Raw genomic sequence first — 22,254 nt, forward strand, 5'->3', positions numbered from 1 at the left:
TTTCCCCATCGCCCCCCTGAGGAGGAGAGCTCGCTGACAACTCGGCCGAGCTAAATTCTGGATTTGTAAATGGGGCTTTATGACTTGTAAGAGTGGGGTTCAAGGGACACCAGCTGATCAGTCTAACTGGACTCTGTACCTATTAGCCTAGCAGTTATTGCATTGGGTTAGTGAGCTGGTGGTCATAGGGTTGAATCCCGGGAGCCAGGGGACTGTACTTACATGGCCAGTGTACTGATTCACTGGTTCCTATGCTGGCCATGTGAATAATGGCATTTTTTTAGGCACCACAAAACGTACCACACAGGGATATTGAACTCCAAGGACGACTCTTAAAAAAGAAAATATGGTAAGGGTAAGGGTGATAGTGGGCTTCAAGCGCCACCAACTGAGCAGTCTAGCAGGTCCAAACCTTTCAGTGTTAGTGCGTTGGGTTCGTGAGCTGGTGGGCCCGGGTTTTAATCCCAAAAGCCAAAAAAACTTTCTCCACACAGTATGTGGTGGTTGGCTGGTTCCAAAGTAATATGTCACATGTTTTGCTTAAGAGTATATCACAAGCCTTTCGACACTTCACACTCTGAACGTATTTGATAGACTATGGTGATAAAGAAGATAGATAGATGAAATTTAATGTTTACTGTGTGCCCCCTCTAGCGTCTAGATCGTGAGTTGAAGCAGAACAGAGGCGAGACCCCAGATCTGAAGGACATGGGCAGTTGGCTGGAGAGGGAAATGCCTCATAAGAAAGACGACATCGTGGGAGACATTGCCTTTGTTGAGAAGGCGCAAGATGAAACTGAGGTAGGTGGTATCAACTGTGACTTTCTGTAAAGCCATGTTAATTCAATTTCATGGATGACACCCTCATACGGCAAAGAATCGCTTTAAGATACAGTAGAATCCAGTTAATTGCACAACGGATTAACACAAACTTCTGTTAACTGCACGGAATCCCCAAATCCCAAACCAGTGCGGTCCAGCTAGATAACTTCGCATTATTGCACCAGCCTGATAATTGCACGAAATTCACTGGCAAGTAGGCTGTGCAATTAAGCGGCTTCTACTGTATACAAATAATCATGTAAATGGTCAGAAAGGTTGAATTGGAGATTCTTTATTTTTGTTCTTTCACATCTTCTTTGACTTTGGAAGTGACTTTGGCATTCTATAACTGTTTACAATGAGTATAGTATCCATCTGTAATACATGTTAATTGCTCTTTTTGCGGCTACATTGTACTTTGTATGATTTGTAGCATGGTCAAGAAAGTTTCTTTGGAAATGGCCCAACATTGATGCATGTGCGCATTGATGTCATCCATGTAATCAAAGCAATTCAATTGGCCTTATGTCGTAAAGAGGATTAGTGATTGTTTTCAATGTTTAACCTGTTTGCACTTGATGACAATGAAAACATCTTCTTCTGGCAGGATCACTTGCGAAGAGCAAGAGAGGAGCACGAGAACCTCCTGACAAGGGTCAACGACTTCTATGAGTGCAAGGAGAGGACCCACAAGTGCATCGACAGGGCAGAGCTGGTGCTGAGGAGCAGGATCTGCCAGAGGCCTGCAGACATCGCCAGTCAGCTAGACAAGCATGAGGTCAGCTCTACATTTTTTTTTCATTCACAGGCCTAGGGTTGCTCAAAGCAATTAATGCCATTTAACCACTTCTATAAGAACTAAGTGTAGCCAGTGCAATGGCCTAGTGGGTAGAGTGTTTGCCTTGCATTCGGAAGGTCGTGAGTTCGATCCCGGCCGAGTCATACCAAAGACTTTAAAAAATGGTACATGCTACTTTCTCTGCTTAGCACTCAGCATTCGGGAAAGAGTATGGAAGTTGAACACACACCACTACCAGTGGACTAGCCCCCTGCTGTAGTGCTGAGTGTGTTGTGTGTGGCCCAGGGCTAATGAAACAGAGATGGGTACCGCCCTATGTGCCATCTTGGCACGGGAAGGGTTTAACTTTTTTAATAAGAACTAAGTTGACAGGTGTTGGAAATGATTATGTAAGGAGATAGCGATGAACATCAGTTTTGAAGGCTTGAAGATTGTATACAGGGGGGAAACAGTTATCATTGAGTCAGAGAGAGTTCTATAGTTTTGAAGTCTGGGGAAAGAAGCTGTTGCTGTATAGAAGTGTTTTGAGACTCAGGTATAATGATGTGAGCTAGAGGAAAATCTTCTAATGTTATGTTAATTAGGATATCAAGTCTTATTCTATACACCTATTTTGTACTTTGTGTAACAGTCGTTGCCATACATTGTACCATGTACAAATGTCGAGCAATAAAGTTCATCCTATGATAGTACACTGCAAGGCACTGCTGCATTTGCTACGGATGTGGATGAACGTTTGTGTGCTATATTTCCCAATATTGCAGAATGCAGAGGGAGAGCTTTCCAACAACATGCCGAAGCTGGACCTGATGAGTAAGAGAGGGACTGAACTGGTGCAGGATCTCAGGTCGTCCAACCTGTGGAAGACAACCGAGATTCGTAAAGAGATGGACCACACCTCACACAGGTGGATCGAGGTAAGGCTGAACATTTTAACCATACTGTATTCTCATAAGGATATTTCAGTTTTCTTTTGCACAACCAGTTAAGTCTCAGTTAAGTTTGCTTACATGTACATTTCAATGTCTATCAGACATCTTCTTCAGAGCTTCTGACTGATCGAGTGCTGCTTCTCATCATATAGCTAATGTAGGTGGCACTTTTGCGACAAGAAACACGTGCCACCAACATTTGCTACACATGGCTGCAAGAGGTAGCACTCCAGTCAGAAACTCTGAGGAAGATGTCTGATAAACATTGAAGCGTAAGCAGGCCAGAAATATTGGCTGTGCAAAAGAAGACTTCTATATCCTATGTTCTACCAACCTGAATAATTTTTTTCGGATGTACTCGACAAGATTTTGAACCAAAATTTAATTTATGATATTCAGGTGAGTGAGCAACTGCATGACAACAAGGATGTGCTGCGGAACATGGAGAACATCTGGGATGAGATGTACAACATCAACAGTGACTTTGAGGACTGGTTCAATGGCCCAGTGGAGGACCTTCGCAAAAAGCTGTACAGCATCAGCGATGCCAGCGAAGTGCCCGACATGCAGAGGAGGCTAGATCTGTTCCAGGTGGGTTAGATGCTCATTTAATAATAATAATATCTGGTGTATTTTGCCAGCCAGTAGGTACCCAATGTGTTGAGCAATGAGGCTGTTTAACGTGGTCGAGGCACCTCCTCGAGCACGGGACCCCCGTTTTACGTCCCTCCCGGAAGACGATTTCGTGGAAAGCTTCGTGAAGCTACAGCAATCCGGACATCCTTGGTTGGTCCCCAATCCAAGAACTGTCCGGACCGCGCGTTGCTTAACTTCCGAGATTGAGGTATCGGGTGTACCAACGCGCCACGCGGCCGTAGCTAAACACCAAACCAATTTGATTATTTTCAAGTACTAGTAACTAAGTTCTTTCACGATTTCACCATCATGACAGAGGTTAAGATATACAGTAATAGCAGCCCTGTGAGAGAATATCTGTACAGCTTATTCCTTTTCCTGCATTGCATCATCGTTTTGATCGACAATTAGGCAAATCTTGAACAAACAGGACATAGTAACAGTCTTTTCCGGAAGTGGGACTTCTGTTTTTAACTTTTTAGTTGCAAGTTTGACTGTAACTGTATCTGAGCCATCACTTTTGGGTTTAGACCAATTTTCTACCTAACACTTTCAGTGGGGAACAATACATCTTTCTCCATTATTTCACTCACTCACTCACTCACTCACTCACTCACTCACTCACTCACTCACTCACTCACTCAGTCCTAGTTCATTTTATTTATCCATGTCCACATTACAATTTGTCCATTTTATTTGTCAATGTCCACATTACAATTCCAAAAGAAGAAACCTTTTCCTTGAAATCAACAAAACTTTCTGAAGCCTCTCACACCTTACTGACCAACGAAAAACCATCTTCGTCCAACCCCTTTATCTATGACAATGTTGGTCAATTCATCTCCCACTGCGTACAGAAAAGAAGTCAAACCAATGATATAGCTCAAGTAGAAGTAGATTTAAAATAATAAATTTCCCTTTTAATTGTTATTTCTGTTTTTATGTAAGCCCAGGATTGGTCAATGAAGGTTAGACATCCAGGTAATAAGATATGCCAAAAAGCAGTTACTGGATATGATTTGTATAGAAGACCAGTTTCTTCCAGATCACTTTAGTATCACTGACAAAAACTAGTGGATGCTAGTTGAAAGTCTGACCATTTCCAAAATCGGTTGCTTGAGTAACTGCTTTTTGGCACAAGCCCAGGATAGCCTGAAAAGCAGGTGTAGTCTGATCTGAGTTGTACATTCCTGGTAAAATAAATAAAGTGAAACTGAATTGATCTGTAATTCTTATTTTCCTTCTTTGTATAAATACCCAATATTTTCACTCTATTTGACAGGATGAGATAATTGACCGTGAGAACCAGTGGACCAAGCTGAACAACCGTGCCCAGCGGCTGCAGGACCTGAACCAGAATGTGCCCATCTCTCTGGTGGAGAGGCTGGTGCAGAGGAACAAGGACGGCATTGAGGAGGCCAAGAAGCTAGCCATTGAGGGAAGACGCAAGCTGGACAGCTTCAAGGCTAACCAGGTACAAGCTCAAACTGTCCCGACTTACTCTCCATCTGAAGAGCTAACTATACAACGCTAGTTCACCTTTACCCGTAGGGTAACCTGTATACATTGTTTTCGAAAATTGGTATTTATGGATACCAAGTCAACGTACGATAGTTTCAAACTACACTACACTACTACACTGTAGTTTGAATATATTACAACCTGAAACCACTGTCCGTCGACTTGATATCCCTTAATACCATGTGGGTAAACACAACGAATATAGGTTACCCTGTGGATAAAGGTGAACTAGCGTTAACACTCAAAATGATCACAGCCTTTCCAGAGATATCTATTTATTATATCCAGGCATTCTCAAGTTATCGTGTTCACACACAGAAACACACATACGCAACCCAAAACATAACCTTCTTGGCAAATGTAACTAGGATATTTTGGCAACTTGACACTTTATGCACCTTTGTCTGATAGAAGATGCTACACAGGCAGTGCCTTGTTCCAGGTGTTGATATTCCTTGAAGATTTGTTCATGATGACAATATTGACATATTACATGTATCCTTGTAGGACTTTGGCCGCCGCAACTTGGATCCTCTGCAGAAGTGGCTGGACAAGGAGGAACGATTGCTGAAGGCCCAGTATGACCTACAGATGGACATTTATAGCAAGAAGGCACAAAGAGACAAGTTTGAGGTATGACACCTTCTGTGCTGACTCATTTGAGATTGACCAAGCACTTGACTGAGGACCAATTCAAAGAATCAATTGATTGTTTAGTATACCTAAAATATGTCATGTGGGATTGAGTTAAGGGTGGCTGTATAAAACTGTTTTGGGCCTGTTCCATTCATGATGACGATTGCTTGATGATTTTATGAAAAATCCAAGCTTATTTCTGTAATATTTCTGTCATAAATGTTACATACTAGTGAAAAAAAGAATTTTATACAACCATTACCTGGTGGTCAGATGATTTTTAGTGAGCAAACTTTTTGCAATATGTTTTGGGCACTAAATTTGCTGCAAAGGGACAGCAGTCTTTGAAAGCGGAAGTTGACATATGGCCATTTTTTTCTACCAGCCGTAAATTGTTTCTTTGAATATAACTTTATTCGTTGTCGTCGTGACGACGTGGAATCTTTATTCGTGACGACGACGACAAATATAACTTTATTGATGAAATGTGTTTCTCTGTGCACGAATTTCATTGAAGTTGGATGAAAAACGCCAACGCCAGGGTTGAGATGAGAGTAACTCCTGTGTGCTCACAGACCAGCCTTGAGGGTGTCTGGCAATGCCATAAATAATTATTTCAGAACAATAATGATGAATCTTGACATTTCAACTGATCTTCTTCCTGCAGAGTTTCTCCAATGAGATTGCCTCCCACCGCTGGAAGTTTGATGAGGTGAACTCCAAGGCCAGGGAGGTGAACCTCAGCCAGAACCCCGAGATTGTCAGGCAGCTGGAACAGATCAATGATCGCTATAGTGCTCTCAAGATAGAATGCGATGTAAGTATGACATGATCATACGTAAGTTGTCTAAGTTCTTGTGCCATTGTGAAAGGCACTTAACAGTGTTTAGGACCTTTCTTACTCCACCTTGGTGTGAAGATTGTATGAAGACTTTGGTTGGGGACGTAATTAATAAAAGTCAGTGGAAGGAAAGGGATGGGAGACAAATACCTGGACACAGAGAATATCCACTGCCCCTTCGGCCCCAAAAATAGGCTATTGGTCCGGGACTACTTTTACCTTTACCTAACTGGATTTAACCTAGTAATTGATTAGGGACCGTACAGCGTTTAGTGAGGGGGGAGGGCCGGTCGCCAGAGGGTCGGGTCAAAAAATTTTGGCATGGCCCTCCCCCCAGGTAAATTTTTTTTTGCTAGGCCCTCCCCCCAAGACAAAATATTTTTGCTTGGCCCTCCCCCCTCCCATCAACTTTGAAAAAAAATATTCAAGACGCCAATAAAACACTACGCTCCCGCATTTGGAAATGTGCTTTGCGTCATACTTTTTCATGATTTTCATCGAGAAGCAGATCTCTCACCCCTAGTAAAAAAAGGAAAACAGAATGGCTCAAAATATCTGCTTAATAGAGGGATAAATATCTGTTTCATAGAGGCATAGATATTTGCTTTATAGAAGCTATTTCATTGTTTTGATATTAAAACAACACCTAAAAAGCATTTGTACCTGAATTTCTAGTAGATTTGCGCCACGAAGCGGCGCGCGCCCCGCTCCCTAAATTTACGTATTGCAAGCTCGCGGGCCTGAGCGGCTTGACGGAAACTATTTTCAATTTACATATATTTTGGACTTTTTCTTGGTTCTGTGGTGGTAATAACTTACGGTAAATCGGGGGGAAAAAATGAAAACCAAAACGACAGCACGATTCGACTTCCAAAACTGTAGTGGTGAGGGGGGCGCCGACGCGTGACGCTGATTTTCCCACGGCGGGATTTCCTGCATTGCTTTTTTATGGGAAAATTTGCTGGTTAGATGACATTTCTATGAAAAAAAAATACGAGGGTTTCAAGTTTTTGAGAACGACGTTCCGAACACCATGTTCGGCGCCAAAGGCACGAAGAATCACAAGGTAGGTCCGGGAGAATTTTGAAATCTTGACCCTCTTAGAAGCTATTTCCTTCAGTTTGAGGAGATATTTTGCTGACAAACAAAGCTAACTTTAATAGCATTTCAATTTAGAAATACAAAATTAAATCCCCCCCAAACACATTATCACGATGTCGGTCATCAAAGGCCGGTCACGTCAAAAGGGATCCAGGGAAATTTGCAAATATTTACCCTCGAGCTCTGAAACGCCATTTCTTACATTTTGAGGGCAATAAGACGGGTAAATTTTGCTGGCAGACTAATCTAGAGTTTAATAACATTTCTGTACGTGAAGAGGGTTTTCGAGGGCGTCATGCATAAGCCCCGCCCCCTCCCTTTCGCATTTTCACTGTGTCCCGAGCGCCAACCTTGGGCGATCCCTTGCAGATGTCCAGAAAAAATTTTTTGAAATCTTGACCCTCTGAAACGCCGTTTCTTGGATTTTAAGGGACATATTTTGCTGGCAGACCAAGCTATTTTTTTTTTGCTTGGCCCTCCCCCCCCCTGGCGACCGGCCCTCCCCCCTCGCTAAATGCCGTACGGTCCCTTAGCACTTGGTATTAAAAATTTGTAAGTTTCTGTACTTCACTGTGCTTTCTGCTGTGTCGATAAAGCTGACCTTTCTCTATATTGTACAGTCATTGTAGATTTGTATGATAAAGAAATTCATCATCATACTAGTAGTAGTCCTTTTCTACTAAAGGACCATCTGTTCACCGCCGATGGGCCCGTCGGTGTGCAGCAAGGATAAAGAAATTAGTGAGCCTGTAATTTGAAATTCTAGTTTCAAGACAGTTTAACAGTTCTTGAGTGTTGTAAGATTTTACTGAAAAAGCTTGCTACAGAAGAGCTTTTTTTTTAGAAATTACGTCTACATGTATCAGTGATAGAGTGACTTTCCTGTCCCTACCAAATAGGACATAACAAAGAAGTGTGAGGGGCACGTGGCCGACCACAGCCAGTACGATGAGCTGTATGACGAGGCCTCCGAGTGGCTGAAGCAGCAGAGAGAGAAGCTGAGGGAAGCACAGCAGCCCACAACCGACTGGAAGGAACTGGAGGAGCATCATGCAAACATCAATGTGAGACCACTTTTATGATACTGATACAGTAGACAGCATCATGTGAACATCAATGTGAGACCACTTTTATAATGATACAGTAAACAGCATCATGTGAACATCAATGTGAGACCACTTTTGTAATTATAATGATATAGTAGACACCAGCTATTTGCATGATGGTCAATTGATTAAAGGATTTGCATACTAGAATTCTGAAAAGCCCAAACCCTTTCTCATTAACATAACTCACTGATTGTACATGTTACTCCATGTGTCATACAAAAACAAATTTCTAACTGAAATGCGAAATTCTACCTATGATTACAGACTACATGTACATACACCTACATGTAGACACATTTGCAAATGTCTAGTGTAGACTACATACACTATATATTTAGACCGTATGTAGACTGCATTCAATGTACTATGTAGACTACATACAATGTAATCTCCATAAACTTGTGAAAAAAAGCGAAAACATTTTGAGTACAATTTCTATGGATGCAGACTGTATATAACATAAGAAAATGCCAGTATGATCTTAGATTGCTTATAAATTATGCTATCCAATATTTATAGAGACTATTTGAACAGAGGTCTAATTTGCATGTACCTCACAATTAGCTCCTCCTCCTGACCAAGAAGAGAGGGGAGATCAAGATCAACAACACCTCGGAGAGGGCAGACGTCACCATGGATAACACGTCTGCTGACGGCAAGCCAATCATCATCGACCAAGTAGAATCTCTTCGCCACGAGTTTGAACTCTACCTGGAAGAGCTGAACGCAGCCAAGCTGAAGGTGGAGGGCCAACTGGAGGTATGTAATACTATGATAAGTGGTTTGTAGATAGCATGTCTTGTGCAATACCTTTTCAGTTCTCAAGATTTAATCATGATTTTATTTTTAGTTTCCTTGATGTAGGTTAGACATCCAGGCAATAAGATACACCAAAAGTAGTTACTCAAGCAACTGGATATGGTTTTGGAAACGGTCAGACGTTTCGGATAGAATCCACTATCCTTCGTCAGTGACACTGAAGTGATCTGGAAGAAACAGGTCTTTTATACTCTAACCATGAAACATTGTTAGACAATTCAGACAGAAGACAATTTGGATTCCAAAGAAAACACAGGTTTCTGTCCTATTGGACATCTGAAATTGTCTTCATTCATGGTTAGAGTATAAAAGACCTGTTTCTTCCAGATCATTTCAGTGTCACTGATCGATGAAGGATAGTGGATTCTATCCGAAACATCTGACCGTTTCCAAAACCATATCCAGTTGCTTGAGTAACTACTTTTTGGTGTATTTTTTCTTATGACTCACATGGTATAGTTTCTTCTGACTCACATGTAGAAGAGAATTAAAGCATGATACTGCATGGTTGTGGCGATTCATTGGATCATTGCTGACCAATTCAAGATGATGAAGAAACTCCACCACTAAGCAACTCTGACAATTGCAGCAGTCTCTATGTTGCTTTGAGAAATATTTAGCCTTTTTTTGTAGTGAAGAGTTTGGATCTTCATTAACCTTGTGCACACAGTCACCCTTTGTCTGTTGTCACTTCTGTTGCAGGGTTTAATCCATTGTCTTTCTTGATTTCTCAACTATTAAGTACTAGAGGAATGCCAACAAAATAAAGTTGCATACAAATGTAGCTTTCCAAGTCTAATGAGCTTGCCCACAGTCTTAACTGAGTGTAATTCTTAAACTAACAAAAGGCAGTAGGGTACAATGTACAATGGGTTCTAGGATGCCTGAAATGTGTTATAATCAAACTGCACGTAGAACATTGTTGACTCTGTTTTATAAAATGCTTGTTTTTGGTGGCATGTTCTGTGCATGTTGTGAATGAACATTCTGCATGTTTTCTGTATATGTATGTCTATATGTTGCCTTGTGTTCTCAGCCGTTACCTATTAGCCGTTACCTAGTTCTTTCCTTCTGTTATCTTTATAACCTCTTACTGAACAAACTCACAGTGTATTATTATTGTGTTAACATCACTAACATAACACCATAGATGTCACTTGTCCTTTCATTCATGACAATCCATTTTCACTTTTCATCGATTATCAGCTTTGTTGCTATATTTTTTGGCAGACATTTTCACCTGGAATGTTACCATTTGGTGCCAAGATTCACAAAGTGGTGCTATTCATCACCAGACAACATGATTTTCACTGCAATTCAGGGTCATTGTTTTATGGTTTCAAACCCAGCAGAAGATTTTGTTACACCAGTATGCTCTACGTCACTCTTTTGATTGGCTCTGTATGCAGATCAGTCCATGTAACCACTTTTAAAATTCAAATGACTGAAAGCTTTTGACCAAGCTAACTTATTAATTAAGTCACAATTTGTATTTCAATTTTTGCAGTGTAGTAACCTCTTAAAGGGACGTCATTGATCATGAATAAAAAAGTGTGTTTTTGTTTTTCTACTGCAGTACAGAATTGTTTTCAACTACAAACCTCAAACACCCCCAAAACGTCCTTTCTGTGACATTAAGACTCTGCAAAAATACATGCAGTTACACTGACAGTTACCTTTATTGTGTAATTCAAGTCTAGTTTCTGTTGAGTCTGTTCAATGGAATGTGTCTCCAACTTATCAAATTTAATGCGATCATTATGAACAATCTACGAGATCCTACACCTAGCCTACTGTATGGCAGAATATCCAGGCTAGCTGGTCCCAAAAAGCCCAGACCAGTCCAAACTTGGCCCCCAGTGTGTCCGAATCTCCAGTGAATGTGTCTGCATGTGGTGGTTTTTCTTTTTTACTTGTGTTGTTTTTCTGACTTATACCGTCCTCCCCTGAACCAACCCCAGGGAATGAAGCCCGAGATCAACCGCTCTAAACTAAGTGACAGGAGTATAGCGATCGAGCAGGTACTGGTGCAACCTTATCGTCTTCTGGTGGTGCTTTTATCCCGGGGTTATGGCTGCTCATCGTCTGTGTTTGTGTCATTCCCCTCAATGTTGCCTGTTGGATGACATTATGTGTAAACCCAATAACCCTGCACACTAACAAGCACAACTGTGTCCTGTATTGTTCTGTGTTGTCGAAATGTTTCACTTATATGTTTTGTTGTTAACCCTCCCGTTTTTGTCCACTCACACAGAGACTTGACGAAAACCTATCCCAGCAGTCAATCAGCAGTACCTACCAGTACACTCAGTCTACCAAAACTGTCTATGGCTCCCAGACCATTGGCGGTTCTGGTGGTGCTGGTGGTGCTGGCGGTGGATACGGTGGTATCGGCCAATCCGCTGGCGGTGGATACGGTGGTACTAGCCAGACCTCTGGCATTGGTATCGGCCAAGGCGGTGGATACGGTGGTATCAGCCAGTCCGCCGGCGGAGGATATGGTGGTGGCACCGGCAGTGGATACGGAGTCCAGACCACTAGTAGTACTTATAGTACTAGTGGTGCTGGTGGTGGTGGTGGTGTCAGTACAGGCGTCGGAGGAAGCTCCAGCATTAACCAGTTTCTGGGTGGAGGATCCTCGGCCGTCTTTGACGTGTCAGTCAGCCGTGTCAAGACGAGTTCTGTCACCAAGGACATTGGGATCCAGCCCAGTCCCAGTCGTCAGGTGGACACCATTGCTAACTACTATTAAAAACACGCCTTTCTATTTCTTTTCCTTACTAGCATTATACTCAGCCAGATCTGTAGACACTTCCGCAAGCTGGAAAACTTGTGCAAGCCTTCTGTGGTGATGGTAGTGTTCCACTCTGTATGTTTAACTCACTAGATATCCAACTATTGCCAGCAAACTGTTTCTGCTTTTTCCAGGAGCTTTTACGTGCTTGCCTGCAATTTCCAAGTAGTCGTTCATGTAGTTGCAATTTCAGTAACATCATTGACCTTTTTATATTTTGCAGCTCCTAGCTAATACCTTTTATAGGCCAATCTCCTTTAAATTATTCTGTTTTTACATTAGCATAACTTCCTTCCTCTTTGCATTAGGTTATCTCTGGCTTGGCATGCTGCTTCTGAATGGTTTTCATATCTGATCATGATTTCTCCAACATATTATACCGTATGCTGCAATACTACATATGTGCTGTGTGCTTGGCATAATCTTTGTCTTTCAGCTTTTTTTCACTTTGCTGCAGCTCCATAATAGTGTAATTTCACAAAAATCTGTGTTCAAGTCAATACCTGTTGTATATGAATTAGAAAATATTAGAATGATGTACATGTATGTTATGTATTTTCGATTTATTGTTAAGATAGAGTACACGTAGTCGAGTTATTAGACTAGTAAGTGTTAATTCTTGGGAACCCTAGTCATCCATACAATCATGGTGGGTTATGCAACTATTCACAGGTGTTGGTGTAAATACACAACTATACTCATGAAATTTTTCAAATAGAAATCCTGGTACTGAGAGTGCATTGAATGTAAAATAGATGTCACTCACTCACTATCCATTGTGTGATCGCTACTAGAGGACCTTATTTTACACCTTAACTGATATTGGTGGGGTACACACGTGGTGTTCTGAAGCATTTTAAGATGTATGCAACTAAAAAATCTGATCATGCCAACTTTGGTACAGTGGTGTTGGTCCGTTTGTTTTTGGATGACTAAGGTTTCCTCTGTGTGTCTCTGCACAGTTCCACTCTACTACCCTGAAAATAATGGCACCTTTAAAGCGCTCACCCTCCCAGAGGGCTGGCCGTCGAGTCCATAGGCTCTCATTAACAAGTGACCACCCTGTGCATGGTAATCTAACCCTCCCTTCCAACAAAAGATGTGATCTCAGAGATGTGGAAATGGGTTCTTTGTGTCTTGTAATGATATTGGATTATGTCAAAAACAACAATTTTTGTTGGTGTTTCAGTGTAGTGATAAAATCTTGTTACAGCACAAAAAGTTTGGGCATCAAATTTCAAGTGATCAATTTCAGAGATCATGTGATCATATAGGGACACATGACATTAGAAAGTGGTTTAAAAGCATTTATTGTGTTGGAAAAAAGTTCTGGCCCAGACTGTAGAATATCTACATCAGATTCTGTTGTCAGCAATTTTAAGTTAAAGCTCAAGTTTTGACTATTTCAAAGCTTAGATTTTGTGCTATTTTTAGTAGGATGCCATCTCTGAGATCACCGTTAAACCCCGTCTGTATAACTTAAAGAAATTCTTTAACTCTCAGTTGCCAATCATTTTTATTACTAACTGCGTTTTGTTCATGTACTAAAAATATTTGCTGCATCGAGTTTGTGCTAAACGCAATTTAACTCAACTTATTAAAGCTTTGTTTAAGACCTGAAAGTCTGCATTCAGCTGATTCCATGCACCTTGTAGATGCCAAAGAGATATGTTTTCTCACTTCAGTCGAGTCCTTTGGTGGTCTCTAAGAAGAATACCAAAATATCAAAAATACCGCCCTTGTGCTAAAAACTGTGTTTACAATGTACTATCATCTTTCGTCCTCCACAGCGGACGAGCACTTCGACAGAGACCATGACTGACGACCTGCGAAAGAAGGTTGGCGACAAAGTGTTCCAGGAGATCGTGCTTCAGCCAGGCGAGCGTAGGACCTTCGGCAGCGGGGACAACGTCGTTCACTACCACAACAGCCAATCGGAACCAATCACGGTCAAAATCAACTACCTGGTCAACTACTACGAGTGACACAGTGGGCAGGGCCTAGGGTTACCAAACCAGCCCAGGAATTTTCCACCCACTGTTCACTAAAGATCATGCATCTTTTGCATTTAGTCATTTATACGTCAGCTTACTTTTTATCCAAAGCATTATAGGATCTCCTAAAGTGATAAATGTTAATATTTTAAGTCACTGGTTGCGGAGAGCTGTCTGGTACACAGTATATATTTACGACGCTTTGATTAGAAAGAATTACCAATTGTAAATTAGGGTGGTGGATATGCAGGAATGGAAAATAGCAAGAAGCTAACTGTGTAAGAATGGATGGCTTGCTGGGAACTGTGATGCAATAAACAATTAAGTGGGACAGTAAAAACTCACCCAGTAAGGTATATGTGTAATTGCCACACATTGTGCTAGTTAATGGATAAGATTGGAAGGATTTGAACATGTAGAATTTCATTGGCAAAAAGGTTCATTTTGGCAGTTCATCGGCCTTTGAATTCATCTACATCATAATGATACATATTAAGTATAAAAGATCATGCATGGAAAGTGACTGTCAATCAATTTGATGAAATGGAATGAATTTTTGAAAAGAAGAAGGTTTATGCTCATTAAATTTAGGGTCTTTGTGACACAAAGCTTGCATTATCTGATTACAAACTACTTTTTATAGTTTTTGTTTAAGAATAGACATCCAATACAGGTGTGGCTGAAAAAATCTGTTAAAAAAATTATAGTAGGTTACAATAGTTGTTTAGAGAACGCACTAACATTAGATTTTAGTTTTACTACATGTATAGTCATTGGGGAAGATGGAAGCATATTAAAGGTAGACATAAAAGAAGAGCCTATTCATAGAAAGATTTTATACTTGCAACAGCAAGCAATTTCTGCAGAAACATAATAATCACATGGATGGCCAGTAGATGCCCTATATCAGCTATTATGAAAGTGCAAACGTTGATGGTGTCGTTATTGTTGAGTTTGCCTGTACGAGACTTCTAGTCTACTGCAACAGTTTACGCCTTTGAGATTGCTTTATGTTATGTGACGTTACAAGGTGTCTGAGGGAAGAGAGTCATTTTGTAGTGCAGGAAAGTGTGTTCGTATATGTTCAAGTGGGTTACAGGTGCAGGATGAAATGATACTGATACTTTAGTGTTCAAAACCAATAAAGATGCGTCTTAGTCATGCCAATGTGTTTTCTCCGTCTTTCATTGATAACAATAGCTACCTACTACTCAAAAATCATGACCAAAACATGAGAAATCTAAAATGGAAGTTCTGCAGTTGTACCTTAGAAAACCGCTAGGGGTCCCATTAACTTGAACTTGACCTTCCTTTTCCCTTTACCCCTACCCACCCACTGAATATCATTAGGATCCCTCCAAGGCTTTCCAAGTTATTCTGTTCACACACACACACACACTCCCACACACACACACACTCCCAAAATATTACCTTCTTGGCAAAGGTAAAATGAGCAACAGTTACATCATATACATGGCTTTTTGTAAGCGTCTAATATAATATAATGGTATGATATTAAATGGGCAGGAATAATAAACTAAAGTTGCATGACCCCATACCAAATGGTTTTAACCTTCATGACTGATGTATTATTTGTGTTTCTCGTTACTTATGCAAATTAAGGCCTTATTTACATAAATTATACTAGTGGAGTATCTCCTACACCCACATAACAGACGTTGATAGTCTTAATTTAAGAAAGAAGGCCAAAGGAGCATTTTCTGCATATAATTTATGCAAATGAGCTTCTCTGCATAATTAATGCTCAACTATGTTCCCCATGTAGCTTCCTAATGACACAAGTATAAGATTCCCGTCATTTACAACTATGGAATTAAAGCAATTCCTCATTGATTATGCAAAGTTGGATTTCATTTGCATAGTTTTCATCAATCATTGTTCTTCTCTTTCATAGTCACAGGTTCAAATGGTCCTAGTATTGAACGGAGTGGATATATGAAATTTATTATGCAAATGAGGGTGTTTTGAATAATCATCATGTAATTGAATAATTATCATCTAATTACATCAAGCATCACTTATGCTTCAAAGTCTGAAGCTAATTATAAACGAGCTCTTGCAGTTCCAAATATCCGCTAAGGGTCCATGGCAAACTTAGACCACTTACTCTTTACCTTGAGAGCTATCTACCACTCAAAAGTGACGACCATAGCATGTCCAGAACTACATATTAAATAAAAACCAGACCAAGGAGGTTATATATAACCTTGACCAGGCGTAGTACCGCAACAAGCCGCCAGGGGGGCCAAAATCCAATCTATATCACGCAATATCAACGCAATCCATCTAGGCCTTCTTTAGTTATGCACACACATACACGCCTATTATACATAAACGCTACCGAACACATAACCTTCTAGCTGAGGTAATAAAAAAAGTTACAAAAAACGACGGTACAACGACTTCCCAGACACAGTGCATCTGAATAGTTGTCTGTCTGTCAGTCCAGTTTCTAATTCAAGCTTCTTCAAAGTTAGCCTTGGGCGGCAGCCGCGGCACCCGTTTCTCAGAGAAAACAGGTGTCACAAACAAGAGTTTTCCGACTCTTCTACGAGCCACATGGCCGGCAAGGACTAGTCGATGTTGTTTAACAACAGATGTTAACATTTGGTAATGACCCATATAGCAGACTATTTGTAATGTGTTTCCACCATGGTGTATCATACACTACCCTTAACATTCTTGTATAAGTGCCATCAAGTTTTTTTGGAGCGTAACGAGTTTATTACGCATGCCGCTGAACCATACAATTGGCAAGTTGCTTCAATACATGCTTTAACTTAATAAACACATTTGTCTTTGTTTTCTAATGGGAGCTTTCCAAATTTTACGTAGAGAGTAAATAGCACTCCATGCCTGAGCCATCCTTACATCCATGTCATGTACACTATCGGAGTAACCGCCTAGGTATTTAAAATCAGAGGATGCCCGAAGATGGTATGAACAACGAGAATCATTTGTCCTAATGAGTCAATGTTTTAAGAAACAACCAGCGGTAGTAATTGGAACTGCAAGCTATCATATGCGTGCTCGTTTATATATTTTCAACTCTGAAAATAAACCAGAAATTGCTATTATTTCAAAACAACGCGAATTTCGGATATACGCTAGTCTTCTACGTCCAGTGCAGTATCATTTGAGACCTGGTAGCGTTTTGCAATCATCAGTGTCAGTCGCTTGAATGATGCTTTCATAGAAAGTCATATTACATTTGCTGCCGTACGTCACATTTGCTGCCGTACGTCATAAAACCATCAGAAAAATGACTTGAGGCTACAATTTTGCCTCACTGTTTTGGATGCGCCGTCGATAGATCAAAGGGTTTAAACGATATAATTCAATTGGGGCGAGTCCAATTTTGTGTTGGAAATTACGTGTACAGTTTGACTATAGCTAGTTCAATAGAGATTCAACGAAAATAGCTCGTAAAATACATTCTTTTCCTTGACACTAAATGCAGGGTAATGAAACACAGCGCGTAGGCATTGCAAATCGATTTAAGGTAGTTCTTTTTTTTCGGTGTGGATCCAAAATGTATCAGCTTTCCTTTCCAGCCATGACCCCTTGTCTCTGAGGTTGGATATGGGTAAATTCTCGTGCTGATATCATTTCGGTGTGGGAGATGGTATTACGTGACAGTCGTTAAAAAACATAGGATGCATTCCGCGTCAAATTTCCCCCAGCGGCGGTTCAGTATGTATTAGCTTGTGTCCGCGCGGCTTGGTTCGTGTTGTTTGGTTTTCAGTAGTAGTTGGTAGGGTTTGAGTGCTCGAGAATGGCGGCGGCTCTAGTTGCGATGGGGCAGGCTAGCCAGTCCGTGGACATCGCCACCCCTCGGACGCTACGCCGCCAGATGTCCTGGCCGTTCAAGAGCAGATCCCCAAACTGGAAGGACTTCGACCGCGACCTTACCGAAGAGTGGCGGCGAGCCGAGTTCTCCCTTCACAAGAAGCGAGTCATCATCAACGTTAGTGGTCTACGATTCGAGACGCAGCTAGAAACTCTCAGCAGATTTCCAGACACGCTTCTGGGCAATCCGGACAAGCTCTCGAAGTACTACGACCCCGTCCGGATGGAGTACTTTTTCGACCGCCATCGACCAAGCGCCGAAGCCATACTTACATACTACCAAACGGGCGGGGTGCTGAAGAGACCCATGGAAGCCCCCGTGGATGTTTTCACCGACGAGCTTCGCTTCTTCGAGATGGGGGAAGATAACATTGTCAGCTTTCGCTACGAGGAAGGCTACGTGAAGAAGCAACCAGTCCACAAGCCAAAGGGTGACTTACGGAAAAAGATCTGGCGGATCACAGAAGACCCGAAAAGTTCCTGGATCGCTAAGCACTTCTCCTACACGTCTGTGTTCTTCATACTTCTCTCTACATGTGTGGCGTCGCTAGAAACTCTCTCGGATTACATAGGAGAGCTATCGATGGAGGATAGTCGATTCACAAACCCATTTTTCATTCTAGAAATCGGAGTAACCGTTTGGTTTGTTATTGAGATTGCTCTTCGCTTGACGGGTATTGTGAATAAGAGGGCGTACGGACGTTCATGTCTTGGTGTGTTAGACATCATGTCCATACTACCTCTCTTTTTTAACGTTATCGCTATGTTGGCCATACGAGATGCGCAAACACTACACACCGTCCTCCGATGCACGCGGATGATTCGCGCTCTTAGGATCCTGAAACTTTCCCGACACTCCAGAGGTTTGAAACTCATGGGGAAAACTTTGGCCGGAAGCCTGAGCGACATCGCCATGTTGTTAGGCTTCATGGCTATACTCATCGTCCTCTTCGCGGCGGGGATTTTCTTCGCGGAAGAGTCTGATCCTGACTCTCACTTCCACAGCATCCCCGAGGCGTTCTGGTGGGCTCTGGTGACGATGGTGACTCTAGGGTACGGGGACATGTACCCGCAGACGCCCGGCGGGAAGTTCGTCGGGTCCGTGTGCGCTGTCGCCGGCATCCTGACTGTCGCGCTGCCGGTCCCTGTCATCGTGACAAACTTTGACACCATGTACAACCTACGGGAGGACGAACCAACTGAGGAGGACAAGGAAGATTGATTCACATGTTAAGGTTAAATTAAAATCCTTCCCGTACCAGATGGTGCATACGGCGACGCCCATCTCCGCTTCAATAGCCCTTATGCCACACAAATTTGTTCAATCACTACAGCACAGGTAGTGGTCTGTGTGTTCAACCAAGGCATGATTGACAGACCAGATGCTTTATTTATTCATCCCTTCGTGCAAGGACGTCAAAGTCACGGACAAGGGCATGGACAAAAAACTACAGCCATATGTGGATTTCACAGTTTTAGACGATGCACCGTTCAGATATATTCTTCTGTAATGGACTAGGGGATTGGGGGTTCAATGCGGTCAATGTAGTTGCACTTGACATAATGATAAATGGTTTGTAGTGCGGGATATATTTGGATGAGGGCTGTTAACGTTTCGGTCACGCGCGGCACTCGTTAGTTCGCGCGGCGACAGATACAACTTGTAGCCAGTATGTAATACGTATGTTGGGATCGAATTTTGTAAAATCTTGGAATTATCGTGATTTTTTTACTCTTTTGCATAGCGTGTCATATTCTCATCTCTGATGTTCAGAAATCGAAGCCAACGTGTTGTATTTGTAAACCTCACTCTTGCTCAACCATGTCAATGAAGACCCCACCCCATTTGTCGTTCGATCGTCGCACAAACTGAGGGTGTTCATTGTCGTGTATATGTCGTACAAAGGTTGGCTGTCTTGCAACGGTTGTTTGTGTCACAGGCCACATGTACTTTTGTAGTCGCATGTGACCTCACCGTAACATATTAAGTAACATGTCACATCGGATACGTTTTAGGTATGTCGGTGAAAATATTTTTTGTGACCTTTCTATGTTTAGGAACATTCATACAGAGTGTGTGAAAGCATGCACACTGAGTATAAATTGTCAATGGGTTTTGAAAAGAAAACATTATGCTCTTGTCAGGGGTTCTTTGAAGCGCCGATGGTGCTGCATTTTCTGAAAATACATACTGGAAATATGAACCATAACGTGGGGGTACGAACGCAAACTCAAAATACATACTGGAAATATGAACCATAACGTGGGGGTACGAACGCAAACTCTATTTTCTACGCGTAGATTTTCCTTCTTGTGTACAGTAATGATTGTTTTATAGTATGTTCTGGTTTGAGTTGTGAGTTTTACAACCGTAAAAAAAGTTTCCGTGTTTTTTTTTGTCTCCACACTTTTCCAACTTGTCTGATGTCTTTAAGTGCAACTTTGGTAATACATATTAGTAGTTTACAGTTACGTGTACGTTACGATGTTACGCTAGTTCATTTATTCGCGGGGTAACCTACATGTATATCCGTTATCACCCCCACGAAACTCCTTTTCCGCCGTACCCTAAAAATCTCGCCGTACCCGCTGAAAAATCTCGCCGTACCCGCTAGGCTCTGCCGTACCCGCTAAAAAATATCGCCGTACCCTAAAAATATCGCCGTACCCGTCCCTATCCGCCGTACAAAAACAGCCGACACCGCTCGGCCACAGGGCATACTCACACGAAAGTCGCATCTAAAAACCCTTTACGCCAACGACACACGGTCTCATATAGCCTATGCTCTGGGAAACATTCCTGGCCACCTCTCTGCCCAGTGGCGTTGTACAAATCGCGCCCAATCCTGAGAACACTTCGGAAAACTGTGGTGAGAAGCGGTCTGTAGGGCCCGAGGAACCCGGAAGTGAGCTTCGCATCAGCATCAGCACGCTTCGAAGGGAACGACGTCGGTAGACAAGTAAGTAATGTTACGTATTTCACAATTCCATTCATTGTATTGTACTGATATGGCGTGTCCCTTGTATTCCTGCCCTCTTAGTTCACTATCCGGCTAGGGAGTTCCTGCAACGTTTGGTGCTCAATTCCCATTGCAGGGATTGAATTCAACGTATAAGTTATAACCCATTTTATTTGTGGAAGTGGAGGTTGGTGATCATGACAATGACTCTGTATCATGAAGGAGAAGTGTTAATACAATGTAGCAACCCATTATATTCATTTTTGTTGATTTTTCCAAGTCTTCATTATAGTAAGAGTTAAAGTCATTTCACATTTGGAAGCAAATGGTGAGTAAAGCAGTGATTATATAAAATGATATATTTACAGATATCTTATTACTTGGCATCTTATACAATGTAACCTTATTGCTGCTGATGTGTCACTCTCAGGGATCCTCCATCAAAGTTTAGCTCCACAGAGTCAGAGGAATATGAGTGGGATGATATAGACATCTGCATGAGCTAACATTACTTATAACAAGTTATCTGTCCAGCTGGACTTTATACACATCATATGTTGTCAGAATATGATACAAAATCATTGTTTCATCTGCACAATGACATCTAATGTAGTGTTGCAGCAAAAGTAATAACGCTGAAAAGTTGAGATAAAGCAATGCTTTGGTACTGTGGTTATAATATGTTTCAGTTCTGGTTCCTGCTGAATGAGATTAGTTGAGTAGTTACTGCTAAACCAGTTTTCTTTAAGTTAAATCCAATGCATTCATTCTTGATATATTTCAGTATCTGTAATTCTCCTGCAGATTTAGACCTAGTAGGACTTTATATTGTAAGAATGGAAAGGAAATCTAGGATCTAGTAATGGAAACAAGTAGTCTGTGCATATTGAAAACATTCTTGTCTGAAATATGTCTAAGTACCATACACTCATTAGCAACTCTTCTATGATGAGGTTAAAGTTGGACTCAATTGCTAGTATGATTTTATTACAGGGCACCTGTGTGCTGTAGATAGCTAAATGATGGCTTCTTATGCTTTATGATAATGATAGAGACCATTTTATTTCCATTTTTATTTAGATCTTCTGGAGAATTTCTGGAGAAGATGATGAAGGGGCAGGATGTCCTCAACAACACAACAGAATGGGAAGCCAGATGTCACTCAATATGGTGTTTTTTGGTGCTAATAGCGAAGAAGCAGGCTATTAATTATCTTAGTATGCATACATAGACTGTTGATTTGTACCAAAGGTGCAACCGAATATGTAGTACACGCATATGCAAAACTAAAAATATAAGTAGTAATAAAGACATGTAACGTTAGATAAATTTTCGCTAATGTACAAATATATTGTACAATACAATTGTACAGAAGCAAATGAATAAAGAAAGCTCATCTGTAAGTTTTGCACTTAGAACT

General features: G+C 41.4%; 2 protein-coding genes across 51 annotated transcripts in view; both read left to right on the plus strand.

The window, feature by feature from the left end:
- LOC118404010 (nesprin-1-like) overlaps positions 1-15,171 on the plus strand; it is a 68,216-nt gene extending 53,045 nt beyond the window's left edge. For all 50 annotated transcript variants that reach the window (XM_035802960.1, XM_035803124.1, XM_035803199.1 and 47 more), the window contains 12 exons: positions 655-801; positions 1,430-1,600; positions 2,386-2,538; positions 2,953-3,144; positions 4,472-4,663; positions 5,218-5,343; positions 6,014-6,163; positions 8,188-8,352; positions 8,962-9,156; positions 11,178-11,237; positions 11,471-11,941; positions 13,801-15,171. In XM_035802960.1, the coding sequence (XP_035658853.1) occupies positions 655-801; positions 1,430-1,600; positions 2,386-2,538; positions 2,953-3,144; positions 4,472-4,663; positions 5,218-5,343; positions 6,014-6,163; positions 8,188-8,352; positions 8,962-9,156; positions 11,178-11,237; positions 11,471-11,941; positions 13,801-13,995 (2,217 nt within the window). In that variant the 3' untranslated portion in view covers positions 13,996-15,171. The remainder of the gene's footprint in view (positions 1-654; positions 802-1,429; positions 1,601-2,385; positions 2,539-2,952; positions 3,145-4,471; positions 4,664-5,217; positions 5,344-6,013; positions 6,164-8,187; positions 8,353-8,961; positions 9,157-11,177; positions 11,238-11,470; positions 11,942-13,800) is intronic.
- Positions 15,172-17,500: 2,329 nt separating this feature from the next.
- LOC118409187 (potassium voltage-gated channel subfamily A member 1-like) lies at positions 17,501-19,228 on the plus strand. The gene has a single exon (XM_035810059.1). The coding sequence runs from the start codon at positions 17,801-17,803 to the stop codon at positions 19,094-19,096; it is 1,296 nt and encodes a 431-aa protein (XP_035665952.1). The 5' UTR covers positions 17,501-17,800; the 3' UTR covers positions 19,097-19,228.
- Positions 19,229-22,254: the final 3,026 nt, after the last annotated feature.

This window comes from Branchiostoma floridae, chromosome 1 (assembly GCF_000003815.2).
Source record: "Branchiostoma floridae strain S238N-H82 chromosome 1, Bfl_VNyyK, whole genome shotgun sequence".
Taxonomy (NCBI): Eukaryota; Metazoa; Chordata; class Leptocardii; order Amphioxiformes; family Branchiostomatidae; genus Branchiostoma; species Branchiostoma floridae.

What these genes read in the sequence shown, in the direction of transcription:
- LOC118409187 (XM_035810059.1), top strand. Translation starts at nt 17,801, where the DNA reads ATGGCGGCGGCTCTAGTTGCGATGGGGCAGGCTAGCCAGTCCGTGGAC.